Source organism: Solanum dulcamara, chromosome 7 (genome assembly GCF_947179165.1).
Source record: "Solanum dulcamara chromosome 7, daSolDulc1.2, whole genome shotgun sequence".
NCBI lineage: Eukaryota > Viridiplantae > Streptophyta > Magnoliopsida > Solanales > Solanaceae > Solanum > Solanum dulcamara.
In genome coordinates, this window is record NC_077243.1 from 66184856 (window position 1) to 66207675 (window position 22820).

Sequence of the window (22820 nt, forward strand, 5' to 3'; positions counted from 1 at the left end):
ATATAAAAAAATTGAGAAACTACCTTATTAGACATAACTAATTTTACATATACTTTCAAATAATTACATATCTTACCACTAATTAAGAGTTCCTTACCATATATTGAGATATATGAAAAATACACCTAGATATATGTATTTTTGCTATCAGATACACTAAAAATAGGGAGAGAGGCGAGCAAGATGGGGAAGGAGGCAAGTGAAATAGTCATGTATCTTATATATATGTCAATCACACTAGATACGCACTATCTGATGTGATTTGTATGTATCTGAAATACCATATGCATAGAAAGAGTGGCGTGGCGAGCGAGATAGAAGGGAGGCGAGCAAAATCTATCTATGTATCCCAAATACATGCGGATCTATTTGAATACAGTGTATCTAGAACAAATTATACCTAATTTTGGCCTTATGTATCCCGAAATACATGTATCTAGACACACCAAAATCTAGTAAAATTCATAATGTTGCAAACTAAAGCTTATCTAAATAATTAGCTCCTAAACTAGTAAATTTTTTTATAAGTTTCCCAAATATATTAGTTAGGCTTAATCAAACCGAGTAAATGTTAGTTACATCGGAAGTTCAAAATATGTAACAAAAGAAAAAGAAAAAGTGGGTTCAAAGTGATATACACACAACACAAACATTCTGTTGTTCAATTTATTTAACACATTGATCGAGTCAAAAGCGGTTGTTATTACCCAACACATTAAGAATAGCCTAGATCCGAACACAACTGCATTACTATTTCTCATGGAGACCAAATCAACACCACCATTTTACTGACTATCAACAAAGCACTGTGTTCCAACGTTAGTATTCTAATGTTCAGAATATTATTTAACCATCTTGCGTAAAAGACCCCTCTAATCTACTTTCATTACCTGAAATTGTAAGTGCTACGTTACAACTTGTCTTCTCTTTCACGTCTATAAATCTAAAATTTTACTTGCAATTCACACGTTCCAAGAGAGCTGTAAAAAAACAATGGTGTGATTTCATTTCCAAATGAGATCAGAATCTACTAGAATGTACATAAAATGGAATACAAGTCTAAAACCTATGCCTCAGAAGAATCTTCCCCTATCTCCCTCCTTTAAAAACCCCCAAAGAAATCATTGAGTCTCAATTTTGCTACAGTTAGAGGACTACACCAAAACTAATGCCTCCACGCACCATAGACTTCTAAATGGAGCACATCGCTGACGTACTGGAACTCCAATACAGCATTAACTTCTAGTGCTGGCATCTAAGGTATGATATTTCAACTTCTATAGATGCTGTTACAAATCTGTTTTGGTTCTTGCTACTTGTATCATTTACCTGGCTTCCTGCATACTGTACATGTTAGTGTTACCCGTAAGTATTTACATTCAGAAGTGCTGCCTTAACCTGCTACTGCTTCTTCTGACACTATTACTAGTCTTCATTCCACTACCCCAATCTTCATCGTCTTCATAGTCTTCATCATCACCACCCATCATTCGACCAGATTTCCTGCTTCGTCTTGGAGGAGGGCGTTTCCTTTTAATGTTCGCCGTGTAGATTGCATAGTCCACTGTATCTTCCTTCAAGGCATTCTTGAAATCCTACCAAAAAAGATAATGAAGATGAAATAAATGGCAAAAATGCAAGGTGGCCACTTCAGTTTAGCTGCAAAGTAATCTCCTTTCCAGCATGAATAGTCATAATAGATAAACAAGCAATAACTTTAGGCTCATTTATTAATTCCTGTTTCTTCCTAAAGTGCAAAAGAAATTCCCTTTCTTTTAAGTAAAGAAATATGTATTGATATTGTCATGTGTCATCCTGAAGAACTTCAAAACTGAAGTGCAAAAGAAATCCCTCATGACCATGGTTAAAATATAGGAGAAATATCACATTCTTAGAAAGGGGCGATCAATGTCACATGATCATTTAAGTGTTAACTCCAGCTTGTCTATTTGAATAAGCTAAATTACAAACTGCACGCCCTTGATATGCAATCACAACGCAACACCAGCAAGAAACAAATAAATGCATATGCAAAATAGAGTGAAGAAATGAAAGAGAAGCGTTACATATTTAACCATGACAGCTTCAAAAGTACAGGGTGGCAAATCATCCAGCAGATAAATGTGTGAATAATTTGTCAAGGCCTAATATAGCAACACATAATGGTAATATGTTTGTTCTCAGGATCAGAAAACTATCAGAGAGAATCAAACATGAACGTTGGTGGAACATACATAGAATATGTTACTGCACTTAAATTACCTGATATCTCCGGACAAAGTCTTCATAATTCTTTGGGTGCTCAATGTTGATTTCATTCACATTGAAAGGAAGACTTTGCTTTGAAAGACCTTCCCCAGGTTTTAGGGGATCATTTGGAGAATATGCCTAATGAAACCAACCAACATAAGATAAGTATCATGAGATGGTGCCAAGTGTTCATTTACATAGTCTCATGCACAGCTAACAGACAATTCAGAAAGCCAAACCTGGCAACGGGCATCATTTAGATCATACACAATTTTGAGGTGCCTCTTAAGCCTCAGAAGCAGCTGTAAAGCGCCAGCTGCCAGACACTCCACCTGTATAATACTCATATTTGTTAAACAGAAGAATTGAAAAACAGACTAACCAAAAAAGAACTCATCATCTATCAATTGTGAAAGTTAGGAGGAACATATGACCTATAAAAAAGACAACAGTTAAGCTTGTGACATATCTCATGTGCTCTGCATGCCACACCACACCATGCTCATATGACAGTTTGATGGAGAGAGCATACCTGGATCATCTGCAAATCAGCATTTGATATGCCATGTGGATTTGATGATGCCAGATGGGGCATATATGGATCCACTGATCCATAATCTCCACCAACATGATCACCTTCAAAGCCTTCCTCAATTTTTGAGTTGGCAACCATTGTTTCAGTCTCGCACCTAATAGGTTGATTAGGCTCTGTTAGAATGCTCCCACTTCCATTTATTTTTTGACAGCCTGCTTGTAAAAATTGTAAAAATCCCTTCATATTTGCCTCCACTGTGCCAGCCCTAACTTGAATAATCCGATTTATTGAATAGATCAAATAAAGGGGCTCATCAGGCGATGTGAATGGAAGCGAAGCAAGAATTTCAGTGCAGTATCTGGAAGAGAGGAAAAATACAATTCAGGATCAATAGTTAGTGCAAACAAAGTAAACATGGAAACAGTAACCAACTTCAGGGTCAGTACTCCAGATTGGTGCATACATCAAAAATGGGCCCACTTGATCACTCCAACTTGGTGTATCAAATTTGCGCACAACTGAGGCCATAAATTTGTTCCTTGAAATACGATTTCCACGGATGAGCTTGTAGATTCGAGATACCCCGAGCCTTGCATGGGTAAATAAGCCAGGCTCTGACTTTCCTGACATGATACCTGGAGCTTTGGACTGGGGTTTTAAACTTTGAGAATCACCTTTATTCATGGCTTGTATGAACATAAATGACATTTGTAGACCATCACCAAGACGGCTCTCAAAGAAGGATGGATACCTGAAAAAAAGCCAGCAACAATTAACATAAACTCATCAATATCAAGAGGTAATTCTATATTCTAACAATACAGAGAGCGTACTTCTCATTCATGTTCATCAACAAATGATGAGCCAGCTTTGAGTTCACCTCCTGAGGATCTGTTTCAAGAGCTATCAAAGAGGGAACACAAGTAATAGGATGAACAAGACCTTGACGCAATACAACCTCCACAATCTGTTTGAACAAAATAGAAGGTTGATTAGAGTAGGAATCTACCCCATAGTTCGAATGGGTAAAAGGATTGGCATATATCTTTGAGAATAAATGCTCCATGCTTTAGAAAATAGCAACACATAGAATTTCCAAATAAATGAGGGTCGCGTAAGTCAGGGAAATGAACGCCAGCAGTAAGCTGACCAGCTCTTAGACTAAAATGTCCTCTAAGTGGGAGAGAGTGCAATCCATAAGAGGAGCTTAATGAATCAATTTTTACACGAGAAGAAAATTAAAAAATTAGGGAATTACCTTCAGAGAAGACTGACGCACTAGTTCATTCACATCCAGGCATCTTTCTAAGATTTTAGCCCAATACAACTGAATTATTCCCCCACAAATGTTGGTATCACCAGCCCCTGCAGCAACAGGCACACTAGGGCCACCAAGTGCTGTATTAGCAACTTCATTCTCACTTGCATTATTTGTTCCCATTTGACTTTCGGCATCCAGAAGATACTCATACATGTTTTGCAGTGATTGCATCTGGCCGACAAATGATTCAGTATACAGCATATCATAAGCGTGAAATAAGAAGAAAAGAAGTTACCTTGAGTCGTGTATCAGTATTATAAGAAAGTGTGGCCTCCAAAATTCTTCCTACATCCTTTTCCAGCATACATTCAGGGCGAGCAATAAAAACATAGCCCAGTGCCTGAAAGTTGCATAGTTACATAGCTGATGATTATGACATACATGCAGGACTTGAAGGGAATAGGAAGACTCACCTGCAATGAGCGGACCTTGATAACAAAGTCCTCGGCCTGTAGATATTTCTTAAATAGATTGAGGCTGCTAGAAACATGTAAGTTGTTACTGGAAACAGATGCATGCAACAAAGAGCTACTGTAACGTATTAGCAAACCCAGGCAGAAAAGAGACCGTCCCACTTGCTGAAAGTTCTGAAAAAGAACTAAAGTAAGCAATAATGCCATACAGATCTTATAACAAAACGCGGAGAGAAAACATCTGCTTTTTCCTAGAAATGACCAGAACCTTCATGGGGTCTCACATACCTGCTTGTTAGTGAAACCTAGGGAATCAAGGCGTTTGAAGAATAACTGGATAAGGTGTTCAACAATAGTTGAGCCTTTTCCACCAACTTTACTTACAGAGCAGAGGCACCTGTAAATTTGTAAGCAAAAGCTTATAAGGAAAAAAGTGAAGATGGAATATGAAGTTGTGAGAATTTTATGAAGGGAAATGGCTAGTCCCAATTTATAGAGAAGAGGGTATTAATGAAAGAGTAGATACTTGATGCAAGCATGGACAACCGTCAAGAAAGAATGCCGAACGATCATTTGCTTCAGATCTTGTTCAAGTTCTTCAGCAACACTTTGAGGAAGCTTCCGTAGTAAAGGCAAAACAGAATCAATCACAAAGATTATACTCTCCAAAAGCTGAGCCGCAACTCGATTATCAGCCTAACAGAAGCCATAAGAACAAGGTTTATCAAAAATTGTTTGGAGTAATTAACTTTTAAAGAACACCAAAAGAAAAGGAGGAATCAGGTGGCAGTGCAGTAGCAGTGACGATAGTCAACAAACGAGTACAGCGACATCCTGGATAAATATCTTTAGTATAAAGGAACATCCACTTACTAATGCATACACTCCAGACTGATATATTCAAAGCTCTAAGTAGGACATAGTCGAACCATCTCGTGCGACCTCTCATTCTATCCTCTATGTGTGTTACTTCAACCATATTAATAATCATTTCTAATCAAGTCCAATTTTGAATGATTACATCCATCTCAACATTGTATTTCCGCGACACCCCTCTTCTGGATTTGTTGCACCCACAAAACATTGTTGGTCTCACAATCATTCTACAAGACTTTTCTTCTAATTGCAATGCACTCCTGTAACACACTCCCATTTAAGTTATATTTAAAAAAGGGCAGCCCGGTGCACTAAAGCTCCCGCTATGCGCGGGGTCCGGGGAAGGGCCTTACCTTGCATTTCTGCCAGAGGCTGTTTCCAAGGCTTGAACCCGTGACCTCCTGGTCAAATGGCAACAACTTTACCGGTTACTCCAAGGCTTCCCTTCATTTAAGTTATATTAATTCTAAAGAATTCATCTTTGCCTATTATTCTATTTCCCAAGAAGATTAAGCGTGTACATCTAATTATATGCATTTAGGCACCATAATCTCATCCAAACTCAATTAACTTCCGTTCATTCAATGAGGGCTAAACTTGCATTGCATATATTTTCTCTTACTTTTACTTGTCATAAAACCTTATTCTCTAGAGTGTTTCTCACGATCTCCATGAGTTCAAATTTGATCGACTCCCCACTACAATTTCTTCTAGTAGTGAAACATCATTTGCAAATACATACATTACCTCACCCTACGTACTATTAGTTAGGTTATCAATAACTAAGGCAAACAAATAAAGCTCAAAGAATATCTCTAGTGTAACTCATGATGATGGGGAACTCCCTTGTATTTTCTCCTCCTATTCTCACACTTATGATCACTCGCTTAGTCACTTGTACATACTCTTTTTGTTATTTTTATATTTGATATGAATTTGTTTCTTCTTGTCTTCGTCGATAATTTTTTCTTCTCAAGCACCCAAAAAAGAGTTTGTTCATACATCAAATCATATAATTTTTAGGTACTATCAACATTTAGCAAAAATGTAACCTTTGTTGTAGATTTACCATGCATAAATCCCAATTAGTTCTATGCTCTTATCATTCTTCCCAAAGATTCATTTGCATGACTCAAAAGTTCATTACCACTATCGTTTACATAACTTTGAATATCCGTTGTGTTCTTATCTTATCTAAACTAAGATATTCTATCTTTACTCATTTGATAGTTTTGCGCTTCTTAACATAAGATTAAATAGCTTGGTTTCAGAAAATAGTACAAAACATGGTTGGTATTAAATGATAACACACGGGTCTTCCCTGTGCTTCTTTTGAAACCATATAGGTGAATTGTGCATGAAAGTTTGAAACCCAAGAGCTATTTGTACTATATCACTTTCAAGTTAGCACACAGAAATAAACACACATTAACCAGTATTTTGTGCTTGAAACCCAAACGAGCCTTATTTACTATATCCATTTCAAGTTTGCTAATATACAAACTTAGTAGTGCATGCACCAGACACATATGCACCAAAAAAGTGCACCCAATTCCATCATTAAAAAGCAACTTTTTGTTCTTGGTTAATTAGAAAAGCAAAATTTCTCACATAGAAGAGGAGAATAACATAGAATCACTATGGAGTGGCGTAAAACCAAATAGATGCACAACCTGACTCTTCAAATAAGGTTGTAGCGTGATCACAAACTGGGAAGGATCAGAAGCTGGTGCACATAGAGTAGGATCAACAACACAAAAGGCATGCAAGAGCCTCATGTATGGTAGCATAAGCACCTCTCCTTCTCCGGTATTCATCTCTGTCACCTGAAGAAGAAGATACTTGAACATTCTATTTATAACAAAGAAGTCTAAATATTTAAGAGGCACCATCCTACAAATCAAATACCTGCAGTATTTTCTCCAGTAAGCACTTGCACATCAACTCACAGCGCCTACGGACTGAACCAAGGGAAGCGGGGTTGATACCGACAGCTTTAGCGGATTGTGAAAAGAAATCAAGGGCTAAGTTGCGTTTGATCACAGTTACAAGAAGTTGAAGACTGGGCATCCTTCTCAGCATCTGAACAATTTGCTCTGTTTTCTTAGCCACCTCAAGTGGAACAGAACTTCCATCTCCGAAATAATGATGTTGTGAACCAGAAGGTTCTTCAAACCAAAACTCATAAAATGTCTTGCAGACCAGGTCCTGCATATAAGAAAATAAAACAGAATCTAAGGATTCCTTGTATGCTTTTGGACTCTGGCCAAATAAAATTTTGTCCACATCAAGATATAGAAAGGTGTCAATTCTTTTCTGCTATAAATATAAAGGTTGTCATATAAAATCGAACAGGGAGTAATAATCTGAGCTTCTTATTTTACACTAATGTAACTCAAGCTTATACTTAACCTTCAACTGTTATAATATATTTATATTAAAGATTTTTGTATATTTCAATTGTATTTTTCCAAGTAAAAGCTTCAATATTACACTTCTTCACTTTCACTCAAAATAAATACTTAATTCTTGTTAAATAAATACAAAGTTCAAAACCATTTCAAAGAAACCTGCCAACTACCCAGTCCATCCAACTGGAGGCTGTGTGGGCAGGACCGGGCGCCTACCCCTTGCAGAATGACTGGCTTGGGACTGGCCTGTGAATCGGACCAAGAATCGTGTGCCTTGTTCTAAGTCAACCATTTATAGGCCAATCCAACCACTTGTCAGGTCTAAAGTGTAACGATGATTATGGTCGATCATCATAAGAACCTTACATGTTCTACATTCATCTGGGGCAGATATTGTTATGGTCAGGCTGCTTGTATCACTATTTAACCAAGGAGAGGACAGAGGACCAAAGAGAATCAGCTCAAATGTTAAAATGGTAAGGAAATTGATTTGACTACTTCTACCTGTACACTGGATTCCTCATCATTTACTCGGGAAACAATTTCAACGCAAGCAGTAGTAAACTCTGAGAAGTTAGAATTTGAAGTGCACATGTCCCGTATGATTTTGATAGCACGCTTTCGCACACTTACTCCAGTATCCTTTATTCTTTCCGCCAACTTCTCAAAGTACTGCACAACCAAAAGAAGCGTTAGGAGTACAAATATAGCCATCCTGAACAAGGTGTCACCACAAGCATGTGGGATCAATAGATCTAAATTCAATACCTTCAGACCAACATCAGGATATGAAGCAATATGTCTGCCTACAAGTTCCAACGCAGCTTCTCGGGCAGATATAGCAGAGTCACAAAACCTCCCTTCCACTGCTGTTTGGACGAGCTTATCACCCAAAACCTCTGGATCAGCCTCAACAATGATACTAACCTGCTCTCATTATGACACAAACAAGAGGAGCAGAAACTAAGTACTTCAGAAGTTGGAACAGAAGAAATATAAATTTTAGAATGTGTATGCAACCCACTTACTGCTCGCAATGCCTTTGCACGAATGATTGGAGAGTTCTCCCGCAAACTTGCCTGTAAAGCACCTTATAATGAGTTTAAAAATCTATGTTCTCGAGTAAAAGTGGGAAAGTGTTATTTCACCAACCAGAAGCACTTGCAGAATCTTGTCGAATCCTCTGGAGAAAGAACTATTCTGTCCCAATGCTAAAGTAATCTTTTTTGCCGACTCTCTCGTCATAAGTGAAGAAAGGGAACCAGAGTCGCGCACGATTGCTTGTGACTTTAATCGTGCAACATAATACATAAACTTTTGCTCTGAATTAGGGTCATCTTTGTACCAAAGACAAAGATAGAACCTGCAATTATTTTTCTTGGCAGGATTATCAAAAATAGGAAAAAACTAATAGCATTAAAATATCAATTCAGAAGCACTGACCAGCGAGTAAATAGATGTAAATCATCCACAGTTGCAGCATCATGAAGATAATTCAGTAGTAGCTGCTGAACAATCTCCAAATTTGTGATTGCCTCAGTAACTTGTGACGATTTTCCTGACTTAGTACAGTTATTTTGCCCAGGATACTTGGACTGAGACTCGCATAGTGATTTCAGCACAAGAAGTTGCTTCTTGGAGAAACACATCTGGCAATGAAAGCCGCGATTCGGAATTTCATGACCGCTGATTCCAGTACAGTTAACATGAAATAGTCTCTGACAACCATGGCATTGAACAAGTGATTTGTCAATCCTGGTATCCGAACAAGCAGAACATGCATCCTTGGGAAGATTCCGGTCAATGATGTCCCCACTTCTCAACTCCTTTACTATCCAGAATTTCTCCTCCCTACAACGGACTGCATCTTGTTTCAGCCTTGCAGCAATTGTGCCAAGAAGGTCAATGGCCATTGAACGAACAGAAATATCTTTAGATTTCAACCCAGCATTTTGGAGGAGTAAAACACAAAGAACCTGCATATAAGTGTATCTTTAATATATAGCCAATAAAGAGGATTCAGAAATATAACCACATCTCTAATACCTCCAGAAGAGGAGCAGAGGCAGGATATTCAGGCAAATTCAAAGTAGTTAACAGATCAATGACAAGATTCTCAATCATTGTCTTCAACTCAGCTGCCTCTTGATTTTTTGTGTTTGTTAAACGTTGAAGAACACGACTCCAGAAAAGACAGCAAGCTTCTGTGACTGACTCAAAGGATTTGGTAGGGTAACTGGCATCAATTGAGACTTCTAGTGAAGGACTGTCAGATGATTCCCTCAGAACATCCGGAAGGTTTGAACTGCTGTGAACGATTTGAATTAAAAGAGCAGTGATGAGCTGGATTTGCCTCTGCTCTTCGTCAGGTAGAGGATAAGTTCTAGGCATGCGCTTAGAAGAGGGTAACTTCAAAAGAATCTGAAGTGCCTCATCCATTATAGAAGCACGATGCTGTGTGTATGCATAAAATATCTGGACACTCAACAACATATACACAATTAAGTTCCAAAGTAGTTATGATTGATTTAGACTAAAAGGACAAACTTCTAGTAAATTAAGCTTCATTACCCCACTTATTAAGCTTATTGATTTCATTTGCAAAAGCTGGATGTTCTCAACCACAAATGTTGTGAAACAGGTCTTAATAAGTTGAATAATGCAACTGTCTGGTAGGCGCTCTATAGTGCACAACTCCTTAAGAAAACCAAGAATCACATCAAGCTTCTGAAGTATATTACTAACAGCAGAAGAAACCCTACAAAGTTGATAATACCAGTATGAGGTTATAGGACCATTTCATATGAGAGACAAAAAATCATTATCAAGGACACCAATATACAATCATACTTGTTTGATGTAGACTTCCTTGGTTTCACACTCCTAGTAGATCTCTTCTTCCTATTTGGTGAAACAAAATCCCCATCGACCTCTTCATCTTCTTCACCTGGAAGCATATGAAAACATAGATAGTCTTTAAGTAAAAGACTGGACTATATCTAGCATATATATAGAACAACAACAACAACCCAGTGAAATCCCACAACGTGGGTCTGGGGAGAGTAAAGTGTACGCAGACCATACTCCTACCAAGGTAGGACGGCTGTTTCCGAAAGACCCTCGGCTCAAAAAAGCATAAAAAGAGGTCAGATAAGGCTAAGAAATTCAAAGCAATTTGGAAAGCAAATAACGAAAGCTATACAGATAAAACTGAACCCTTAGACCTATCAGACAAATGGGAATCAGAATTCACAGTTTGAAAACTACAAGATAGAACAGAGTCATAGAAGAATAGAACAAGAGAGGGTATGGTAATTGATAAAGCTAAAATGTTTTACTACCCCAATGATCCAAGCCATCCTCAAGCCATAAACAATAGAACTATTCCACAGGTTAACCCCTTCACATTTTCGCAATTTCTTCTTTTTATGACAAGAAAAACCCGTAGCCGCTACCCTTTGGGTGCGCACAGAGTAAAAACTCCGCTCCTATGCAATAGCTCGCAAACCACACAGGAGAGGTAACCCGCACTAAGCAAGCCCGGTGCGACAATTTTAGACTACAAGTCTACAATAGCAATGCCTCGATCCCAAACAAGTTGGGGTCAGGAATAGGAATGCTCACTATTCCATTTAAGCTCAACTCATGTCATCATTACACCAAATAAAACTAAAAGAGAAATAAGTTAAATATATGTAAATACATGTAGCAATAATATAATAATATTAGACGTCCTCTAAACATATTCGCAACTAGTGGATATCACCTATATGGATCTTTTTCCTTGGTTGTGCTCTATCTTTAGCTAAGTTGCATCAATTCCAAGAAACTACGCCAATTTTAGACTGATTTAATAAAATACTCATCAACACAAAATGATTCCAGAACCATCGTAGAGCTTTGTCACTTTCTTAGAAGGATAGTAAATAGAGAAACTGAAGATTGGAAAGGTAAAGTGATGAGAGAAAAGGACTGGCAATAGTTATGGGCAGAATAGAAGTTCAAAATATGGACTGAAGGAGAGATAAAATACTGATAAGATACTTCAGTCACTGAGGATTGATGGTTAGATCTAATTTAATATACTCTATCTCCATCCATTTTTAAGTAAGGAAAACTTAAAAACTCCTTTCTAGAGTTCCCAACCAATTTTTCAGCTCTGCAGAAGATTCTTTCAACGATCTCCAAATATCACAAAGGCAGACAATTTAATTCTAGACGCCACCAAGAAGTTTCAAAATCTTGAGATACCATTACACTAACATTGGCTTTTAACTTTCCTACATTAAGTATTTTGTTCACAAGAATGCCTTGAGGTAAGCACTTCTAAATTTTACTTCCTATAAATTCTGCAAGTTATAGAATTTCTTTACATGTCATTTTTTAATTCAATCTAACTCATTCGTTTACCTGACTTCACAATCATCGAGAAGTCAATTTTCTAATGACTTCAATAAATGTTCAAATGAAGCCCTAGTATACTAATAATCAATAATCTAGTACTCAGAATTCTACCTTCAGGAATCCCTATCTCGGGTGGTTTGTGCAGCGCACGGTATACTGGATCACTACCAAAGATAACATCCATAACTTGGTGCCGAGAGAACTCCACGATTCTTTCAATGATCTGGTACCAAAGACCAAGGTCAGCTGAAAAGTTAACAAACTAAAAAGAGACATGCAAAGATACCAACACAAGAATCAAAACGAAATCTGTATTTGTAATTTACAAGGTATATTCAGTAAAAGGAAAGAACAAAAAAGAGTTAAGAGCATACTTCTTCTTTATATAATTGCTTGGGCATCCCATTGTAAGCCATTATAGCTAAAGCTGCATGAATGGACTCTAAAGCAGAGAAAATCAATGACACAACCTCTGTATCCATCTGCATAACATGGGAAAACCAAAACCTCATAATTGACTATGGTCATGCCACTGTTATTACGATCATTAACAAATTTAAAAGTGTGGCACGTTGACAAGAGCCACGATTTCCAGACTGTGGCATGACCCACTACCCTCCCATAGGTAACGAACAGAAAAAGGTCAGTTACAAGAAAATAGTGGAAGCCGAACTCGGTACTTACAATCTTTAACTGGAAACAGAAAATTATACAAGAAACTAAATAGGCATTATCTGTACTGAGAGTCAAAAGAATAACATAAAATGCATAATTGCTAACTTACATGTTCACAATCATTAATTGATAAACCTTCTGCTCGATGAATCTGGTGGTCTAAGACCCTGAGTAATCTCACTAGATTATCAACTGGAATCAAATTCAGTGCTTTCTTTGCTCGGATAGATGTGATCTCCCTCAAAACAACTTTAAGATCTGCCGCAGACATTGTTAAAAATTCTCTTTCGTCCCGCTCATCACTAAAAATTTCTGCCCTGCCACAAAAATCTTCCAACATCTCACAAAAACCTGCTGCAACTGCATCTAATGACAGGAAATATTCCCAATTCATTGAATAGCCATCTAGAGGTAAGAGGGGGAAAAAGTACAGAGACTGAAAGGGAACCTTGACATTCAGAAGCATCAGGGCCACTTGATAGTAAGGTGTTCTCCCTTCCTTTCTTCTTGACTTTTGGTTTCCTAGAAGATGCAGTAACATCCTGCAATCAATTGCTTGACTTTAGTAAACACAATGACTTAGCCACTGGATTGGCCGCTTTCAAACTTACACTAATAACATGGTCGTGCTGATAATTGTGGATCTCTACAGTGCCTTGTCGTGGAAGTTGGACAGCAGGTATACTCTCAAGAGGATTTGAATTAGCCTTGCGACTTCGTGCAGTGTCCTTAATGGGGCCTGAGAAACTTGAACAATGTGCTATATAGTAAATCCAAGTAACATCAAATACTTAATAAAATATATCACTCAAATGCAGAAATAGAGAAACACTTTGACAGAACCAAGACAATTAGCATGCTCTAAAGTAAATCCCATGAATAGCTTTACTTTGGATGCTGATTTATCTGTTTACCAGTGTTGGAACAACCACAATTGGAATGTAAACTTCAGAAGACAATGCTTTGACTAGGAAATACGATGGCCAAGCTGCATATTTTGGAGGAAGCGTCTTTGAATAGTGAAACTACAGATTCTCTGTTAGGAGGGACAAATACAGGGATCTTTCTCTGTTAAGTCTTGCTACATATGGCTAAACAGAGAAAGAACCAATTCCCAGAATTGGTTTGGCTTAAAATTTGGAAATCAAAAGCACCACCTCATAAAGCAGCATTTTTTGCAGGAATTGGCACATGACGCTTGCCTCATGAGGGGAATCACATTATGTGATAGACACTACTTATGCAGCAATCAGAAAGAAAATGGAGAGCCATTTTTCCTACACTGTTGGGTTGCCAATCAACTTTGGGACATGTTCCTAAGACTGTTTAAAGTGAATTTTCTAATGCCTCACTCTGTAAACGAGCTACTGCTGTGTTGCGGCTCAAAGGAAGAAACAGATCACTGAGCGTATTATGGAAGACAATACCAGCTGGCATAGGTTGGGTACTATGGAGAGAGGAACTCCAGATGCTTGAGGGAAAGGCAACTTATGTACTGGAGCTGAAATTCAGACGTTTATGTATGCTGGCACTATGGTGTAAACTCCAAGATGTGGATGATCGATACAAAATGCTAGATTTCGTTACTTCAACACAGGATTAGAACCTACTTTTTACAGAGGTTTTTCCCTTCTTTCTTTTGGGCAGGGGACTACTACTCTTGTAAATCACCATCTTGGTGTCTGGGTCCTGTTACTGTTAATAAGATCTCTCGCTTACTGATCAAAACAAAAACATAAATCTCAGGAGTAAAAGTTACAATCAAAATCTTGTTATGGGAAAGAATTCGAACAACCAAGCCAAAACTTTAAGGCAATGGGTGGATCTGCATAAATCGGTTTGGAAACAGTTAACACTTTCATGAGCTACTAACATTCAATGGAAACGTGATGACTTCAGATGGGAGTCTATCATAATGAGCAAGGAGGCAGGAAGTATTGAGTTGATTTCAACTTAGCATTTCAAACATTGTTGTCACCGAATACAACACGATTCTCTTCAGGTACATCTCAAATCATCTAAAACAAGTAAACAACTTTACCAGAAACAAAGATTTATCCCTTGCAAATAATGACGAAAATATGGGTAAATATTAGTTGGTGCCACAAATCGGATTAGCAAAAGGATGCTTGTACCATAAGCACAGTCAAAATGTTATGTAATTCAAATAAGAGAAAAGACTTGTACTTTTGCACAAAATTCAATCGGGCCTATTGGACATATAAAAATCTAAAACATGAGATAGAAAACAGTGGAATCAGCTTTATAGACCTTGTTTACCTGCATTTATTAGAGCAAAGGCTTCAGAGTTACATGCAAGCACTTCATTATGCAGGTCAAGGTGCCCCACAAAGACACAAGATTGAGGACTTGCATCAGCTCTAAGGTTCCTGCATATAAGAATTGATAAAAGTCAAAAATATGCGGAGTGGAAATTTTTTTCCTTCTATGGTCTACTTTTAAGGTGGGAAGGTGTGGAGGACCCGAATTAGGGTAGAAGATTAGTAGGTAGGAGTGCATCTATAATAGTATTGTCTTGTTGCCCTTGCTAGTAGGCGTAGTACTACTCTTGTAGTTTCTTGTTCTTCAATTTAAAGAATTTATGTTGTTATCTGTTGGTTCGTGTAGTTTGATTATAGGATTATTGTTTTAGTAATGTTCTGTTACTATCTGTTGTTTTTGGTTATTATCTATTATCTCTTGTACTTTCATTACGCCTTTTTCTAAATGTTTTTGTCTTGAGCTGATGGTATATTGCAAACAGCCTATCTACCTCATCTCTAAGGTAAAGGTAAGGTTTGCATACACTACCCTCCCCAAACCCTACTATGTGGGACTACACTGGGTATGATGGTGGTGGTGGTAGTGGTGGGGGTCTACTTTAAGGAAGGATGAAGGCTAGCATATTCAACTAGAATGATGTTTTCCTAGTTCCTATTCTTTATCTTCTCCTCTGCTAGATAGTTGGGCACTTGCTACAAAATAGTTTGTGCTTCTAAATTTCTAATTCTTTGTTTTTTCTACTTTCCTTTTTCGTCCGTTTCAAAAAGAAAATCTTTCTTTTTTAATTACTCTTTAATTCCAACTTTTCACATGACATGTTTAAGACCACAAAATTCAAAAGTCCCCTTTACTTTCTTATACTCAAGTCAAAATAGGACAAACAAATTGAAACGGTAGATGTAATTAGTAAGCAACTGCAATTTTGAGTTCACATATAATCTGTTATTCTCAATTTTCTCCGTTCAAGGACCTTCAAGATTTTGGACGTCTCACATTTTCAGTCCAGCTTAAAAGAGGCAGTTTTTAATTAGTATTCCATTGCATGCATCACCAAAAAAGGTCTAGAAAAAATAAATTTCACTTCCTCTACAACTAGTTCTCCCACCTCCTTTTTTTTTTGAGAATTGGTAACATTGTATTCTTCAGCATTAAGGATATGCTGGGGAGCTTTAGAAAATCAGAAAAGAACAATAAGCGTAATACTTACAAGGATCCTAAGAATTCTAAAAATTGATTTGAATCCTCTAATCATATCTCTTTACAACAAAAATATAGAGAAGCAATGCAATTCCATTTAACCTTGTGAATGAAATTGGATATATCTTCAAAATTCCTACTATTCCTCTCTTTCCACACTGTCCACCAAATGCAATGTGGAATTAAATTCCACCAGGTCTTCTGTCTCTTGCTACCTCCACTCCTGATCCAGTAACTTAGTAAATCAAAGGTATGTTCCGGCATAGTCCATTTCACTTCCGAAAAGTTGAGAAACATGGACCATATTTGGCTGTGAAAGTACACTATAAGAATAGGTGACTATTAGTTTCCCCTATCTTCCCACATAAAGAGCACCTAGGATTACAAAATAACGAAAAAGTAAAAGTGACCGAGATGCTAGGGGAAAACTTTTGTTTAACATTTCCGGAAAGACGGGAAGTATGATCTTTCCTTTCCTCCTAAAGACTTCATGTGTCAAGCATGCCTTTCTGATGACCAACCAAGTAAAGCACCTAACTTTTGTTGGTGATGAAGTCCTCCAAATCTTTTTTCATGAACTCTGGTATTTGTTGCTTTGCAAGTTGGCACTCCTTTTTAAATGCTCTGCCAACTGTGAATATCCCATCCTTACTGTGTGACCATCTTACTGCATCATTGGCGGTATTGGTGCATGCAAAATCCCCCACTTCCTCCAATAATTTGGCTACTCTCTCTATTTCCCAATCATTTAGTAGTCTTCTGAAAAGAGATTCCAACCTTGTTCTGTCCAACAATCACTAATCAGTGCCTCAGAATTGGTGCAAAAAATAAATAGATCAAGAAACAGGTCCTTCAGGGGTCTATTTGATCTATACATCCCACCAGAATCTAGTTCTCCTTTCATCCCCCACCTTGATATGTAAATTTGGTTCTAGCTTGAGCCATAAGTTTCTAATAGCTCTCCAAACCCCCACTCCATAAGCATCAGTGCTTACCTTACTACACCAAAATCCATCATCCCCATATTTACATTTAATCAAATCTTTCCACAAAGCTTGCCTCTCCTTAGTGTATCTCCACAACCATTTCATCAAAAGGCGGTTGTTATGCTTCCTCAAATCACTGATGCCCAAACCACCTTTATTTTCTCTACGCAAAACTGTCGCCCACTTGACCAAATTGTATCCTTTGTTCTCTTTGCAGCCATGCAAAAGGAAATCTCTCCTAAGTTTGTCCAATTTCTTAGCCACCTTTGTCGGTAGAGTGAAAAAAGACATAACATATGTTGGAAGAGAATCTAGAACAGAGTTGATAAGGATGTGTCTACCACCAAAGGAGATGTATTGTGACTTCCATCTGGCTAGTCTTTTTTCAGTCTTCTCCACTACGATGTCCCATATCTCCAAATCTCTGTGTTTGTTGACTAGAGGCATACCCAAATAGGTTGTGGGCAATTTCCACTTTGCCGCCCAAAATGTCAGCTAGCCTTTTGATGTTTGTCACATCCTTGATAGGATATAAACTGCTCTTTCCCCAATTAACTTTCAAACTTGTATAAGCTTCAAAAAAACAATAAAATTAGCTTGATGAATCTAAGTTGCTCCTCCTGTGGCTCACAGAAAATCACTGTGTCATTTGCATAAAGTAGATGGCAAATCTCTTTAATATCACCATTGTTTCCACTAATTTGGAAACCTCTAATCCACCTGTATTGAGTAGCAATCCTCATCAAACTATGAAATCCCTCCATTACCGAGATAAATAAAAAGGGTGAAAGAGGATCACCCTGTCTGATTCCCCTGCCTAAAGAGAAAAAGCCAACCGACCCTCCATTTACAAGAATGGAGAATCTCACAGTGCTTATGCGGAATTTTATCCATCCTACCCATCTTTCTCCAAAACCCATTTGTCTCAAGGTGTTCATCAGGAAACCCCAATTTACATGATCGTATGCTTTTTCAATGTCCAACTTGCACATTACCCCAGAGATGTTCCCTTTCAACCTAGAGTTAACACACTCACTTGCAATGAGAGTTGCATCCATTATTTGTCTTTCTCAGTGTTTTGAGAAGCGAGAAGCGAAAAAAAGCAACAGGGGCTCGCTTCACAGAAACGAGAAGCGTGAAGCGAAGCGCATGCTTTTTTCAGAAAAAGCGCTATTTAGTATAAAAATATAAAATATAAAATATGCATAGATAATAAAATATGCTCCATTGGCATATTCACTTCAGCTTCATCATCCGTTTCATCATCATCAACAAGATTAACCATGGATGCTTCAGGATTCATTTGAGTTTTAAATTCATTTTTTTCGTAAAATACTCTTTTATTTCTTCCTTCACACTATTCGGGACCTTTGGACACACTTTAACATCTTATAACCACTAATAAGATGCTTCTTGTGATGAAATATTCCGCCATTATATGTCATATCACAAAAAACACATTTGATTTTTGTGTTACTTCTCATGGCAATTCCATATGCCCAAGCTGGATTCCTTTTTTGTGCCATTAAGAAAATACAACTTACTACAAAGAAAAAATAGAATAATAATTCAGTCACACAAGTCAAATTGTCAAAACAATAACAGAGCAGCTGCAGCAAAATTAAAAGAGCAACTGCAGCAAAATTAAAAATAATAATAATAAAGCAGCTAGACTATGTGGAAAAAAAACAGAGCATATGCTTTATCTTCAAAAAAATGGCCAAACTGCTGAATAAAACTTGAAAAAAATAATTCTTCGCAGATGGCAGTTGCGCAGAAATAGAAAAAGAAGAAGAGATGAAGAGAAGAACATCGCAGCAGTTGCGCAGACAGCAAAACTGCTGAATAGAAATAAAAATAGAAAGAGAAAGAGAAGAATAGAAGAAGAGAAGAAGAAAAGAAGAAAAACTAACCTGGTTGAACTGTCGAAGTTGAAGAAGAAGTCGCAGCAGCTTGGAACAATTAATTATAAGTTTTATAGATTTGTTTTTAAAAAAACCCTAGTGCCGCTTTTTTGAAATCGCTTCGCTTCACGGTGTTGAAGCGCTAGTGCCTCGCCTCGCTTCGCTTCACGCTTAAAGCGAGCACTTCGGTGCTTTTTCACAACACTGGTCTTTCTTTAATAAAGATCATTTGGTTTTGGTTGACAAGCTTATCAATCACCCTTTTCAACCTTTTTGCCAGTAATTTTGCTATCACCTTATAAACTCCAGTAATCAAACTTATTGGCCTGAAGTCTTTTAGTTCTCCCACCTCTTAACCTGGTCGTGAAGTCTTTTTGGACAACACAAGTACACGGGAAAATAGAGAACTTGAGTTGATCAACCCAAGCTATTTACAAACTTGGCAAGAAAAAGAGGTTTGCTTCAAACTAGGAAAATTTACTAACTTGAATCATTTGCTCTTTATACTTTAGATAGAGAAAGCTTAGAAATATAATAAACTACCCACAGACCAAATACCTTTCCTGCAATGCATGAATCCCAAAATGAGGGTCAAAGTTTTTTGTTAAGTGAGAGAACATGCAAGGCATTTAGTTTTCCATTTTTAGAATTAGGGTGTGTTCCGTATGAAGAAAAATATTTTCTTGGAAGATGTTCTCTAGGAAATTAAGTGGGTTTCTTACTTATTTTTTTGTGCTTGGTATGTAAGCAAAAAATATCATCCTAAAAGCATTTGCATATGATCTAGACCAGTGTTATTAAAAGCGAGCGCTTCGTTGCTTAAAGCGAAAAGCAAAGCGAAGTGACAAGGTTGCGCTTTACTGCCTTGAAGCGAGGCAATATTGAAGAAGCGAGCGCTTCATCCAAGAAGCAAGAAGCGCACTTTTGATAAAAGCAAGATTTCGCTCGCTTAAGTGAGATAAGTGCTAACTAGGTTTTTTTGTTGTTCTATTACTGAGTTACTGTTCTGGTTTTTATTGTAGTAAGTTGTATATTCTTATTTGATGGCACAAAAAAGGATCTAGTTTGTGTGTATGGAACTCCAATGATTGCTCCCTTTGTGATTTGTTTATGCATTTGCTTTATATGTTATGACTTATGAAGATTTTTAACTATCTATTTACTTTTTAATCTAAGAATTGAAAATTTTACTTAATATGTTACCTTTCTTGAGTTCTTGATTATTTATTTATGCATATTTTAATATTTTTTATTTTTATACTAAATAGCGCTTTAATTGAAAAAAGTGTGCGCTTCGCTTCACGCTTCTGTGAAGCGAGCCCTTGTCGCTTTTTTCCGCTTTTTGCTTCTCAAAACACTGATCTAGACAAATAATATGCGAGGTGGGGTGGTGGGGATAGGGGCTATGGGGGGTAGGAGTGAAGATGAGGTGTAATAGAGGGTGGGAAGGGCACAATCAATGTGGAATACCACTTGTGGAACTTGTTTTCCACACCTCCATTAAGGAAGTCATTTTTCTTATTTTTAAGGAAATTATTTTCCTAGAGAAAATGTTCTCCAAATTCTTTTACCAACCGAACGTGGGAAAACTGGAACAAAATGTTTTCCTCCATACCGAACTCACCCTTAATGTCGAAGAAAAGCACTACTAAGGAGTTAAATATGAGGTCCATCAACTACTTGTAATGCAATTTCATTTCTGCCTATTGGTCAATTCATGTTAGCTCCATTTTCTTTTTTCTCTGATTGTAAAATGATTAATTTACCACAGAAATTTAAGAAATTGACATCACTTCCTAATTGCACCCTTGTAAGTTAGGATGTGAAAGTACCAAACACTCCAAAAGATAGATGAAGAAGCTGAAATACTTAATCCCTTAAAAAGGCGGAGTCATTCAAACTTTGAGATTTTAGATGAATAATTCTAGAGGAGTGTCACAAAGATCATTTTACAGCTACTGACAACAAAGATTGAAGAAATTCATCTGCATGCTAATTATCATATGATGCACAAACTCAGTTTGTACATGATAGGCGATCAACTTATTATTGATCCATCGTCTGCAACACTTCTAACATGCAATTCTATCATGTCAATCTGTCAAAGCCTAAACACCCGCAATTGATCAACCCAGAGAATAAAATCAACTTGACTGAATTAGGCCAAAGGGAAAAAAACACAAATGTGTGGTCTGCAACACCTGGAACGTGTAATTCTACCAATTCAATGTTGCAAGGCCTAAAAATTAAGCAATTTCTCAAGCCAGAGAAAAGAAAGAACTATCGAGCATGAGTAAAATTTAGGGCAAAACTATCTTCACAATACAAGTATACGTGGTCTACACCACTTGTATCGTGTAATTCGACCAAGTCAATATTCCAAAGCCTAATATCACTAAATTTGTCAAACAGAAAAAATGAATTAACTTGATTCAAACTACTCACAAATAAGAAACGTCGGTATTCTGAAGCAGATCAGCAATTTTGCTAGCGTGAATGAGTACGTCACTCCGATTCAACGATCTAGATTCACTCCGTTCGTCGAACAACCTAAGTTCTTGATCGAGTGCACCGCAGAACACAGGAAGTGACGGCAATGGCAAAGACGGGGCAATTTCAGAGTGCACTGTATTCGATAAGCTTATACCTTGAGGAACACCACTACTGCCACTTGAATTCGCCATTGGAATCAATAACCGGAGCTCCGCAAACACGCTTAACGCTGCGTTAACTGTTAACAGTCATGGAGTACTGAAAATAGGAGAAATTGGATTTGAGAGTATGAATCTAAGCTTTTTCAAATTTGAGGAAAAGCAAAAAGCCCTAATCGGATAAAACAAATGGCGGGGAAAGAGAGAAGTAGAAAATTTTGGGAATTTTTTCAGCTCAAGTAGTCGAGGAAGAGAAAAGAGTCTAGGTTGCAAAGTTACGGAAATACCCTTTCGGTGTACACATAAATGTTGGCAAAAAGGACTTTTGCAGTAGTAATTACAATATTAATTTCCATTGGATCAACGAAAAAGTACAGTGCAGTTTGAAAGAAAAATACTTGGAATTTCCTTTGTTTTAGTGGTTTTTACTAATTATTTCATAATGTAATGTATTTATTATATTTCATATTGTATATTATATTATATTGTAGTGTATTTATTTTAATAAATATGATATTTGGATAGATTGTATCATTTTTTGTCATTACATAATATCACAAATCAATAATTTAAATAATAAACTTACAAGAAAAATAAGGGACTAGATAAGGCTACTATGAAAAGGTACGGAAAAAGATAAAATATATTATTAAATAATAAATAAAAATAAAATGAGAAGAAAATATTAAGATAACGCAATTACGTCAAATCGGTCATTACATAAAATGAGTTTTTTTATCGTTACCTAATAATAAATTTAAACGATATGATACAATAAAATTTAAGTAACAATCAAAACAAGATTATATTTAAACTAACAACACAATACAATGGGTAACAATCATCCAAACAATGTTACTAAATTAAAGGATTCGGAAAGTTAAATTGTAGTAATGAGAACAATGATAATTAAA

The 22820-nt window shown here is 37.0% G+C and overlaps 1 protein-coding gene across 1 annotated transcript; it reads right to left on the reverse strand.

The window, feature by feature from the left end:
- Positions 1-906: 906 nt before the first annotated feature.
- On the reverse strand, positions 907-22109 carry LOC129896782 (sister chromatid cohesion protein SCC2). Its single transcript, XM_055972748.1, has 28 exons — positions 21701-22109; positions 15166-15275; positions 13497-13624; positions 13334-13427; positions 12995-13251; positions 12585-12692; positions 12322-12433; positions 10657-10753; positions 10378-10564; positions 9853-10281; positions 9250-9782; positions 8959-9169; positions 8835-8885; positions 8575-8733; positions 8311-8478; positions 7304-7603; positions 7069-7221; positions 5046-5215; positions 4808-4916; positions 4520-4693; positions 4342-4446; positions 4044-4277; positions 3619-3752; positions 3249-3536; positions 2783-3143; positions 2490-2582; positions 2263-2388; positions 907-1595 (listed from the first exon to the last, which is right to left on the reverse strand). Exons 1-28 carry the CDS (start codon positions 21937-21939, stop codon positions 1380-1382), a joined length of 5346 nt encoding a protein of 1781 aa, XP_055828723.1. The 5' UTR covers positions 21940-22109; the 3' UTR covers positions 907-1379.
- Between the last annotated feature and the right edge of the window lie 711 nt (positions 22110-22820).

Excerpts from the sequence above, each read along its gene's own strand:
- LOC129896782 (XM_055972748.1), bottom strand. The coding sequence starts at position 21,939 with ATGGCGAATTCAAGTGGCAGTAGTGGTGTTCCTCAAGGTATAAGCTTA. Across the intron at positions 4,447-4,519 it reads TCAAGGTCCGCTCATTGCAG|GCACTGGGCTATGTTTTTAT; the intron begins GTGAGTCTTCCT and ends TGCAACTTTCAG. Across the intron at positions 4,278-4,341 it reads ATACTGATACACGACTCAAG|ATGCAATCACTGCAAAACAT; the intron begins GTAACTTCTTTT and ends TTTGTCGGCCAG.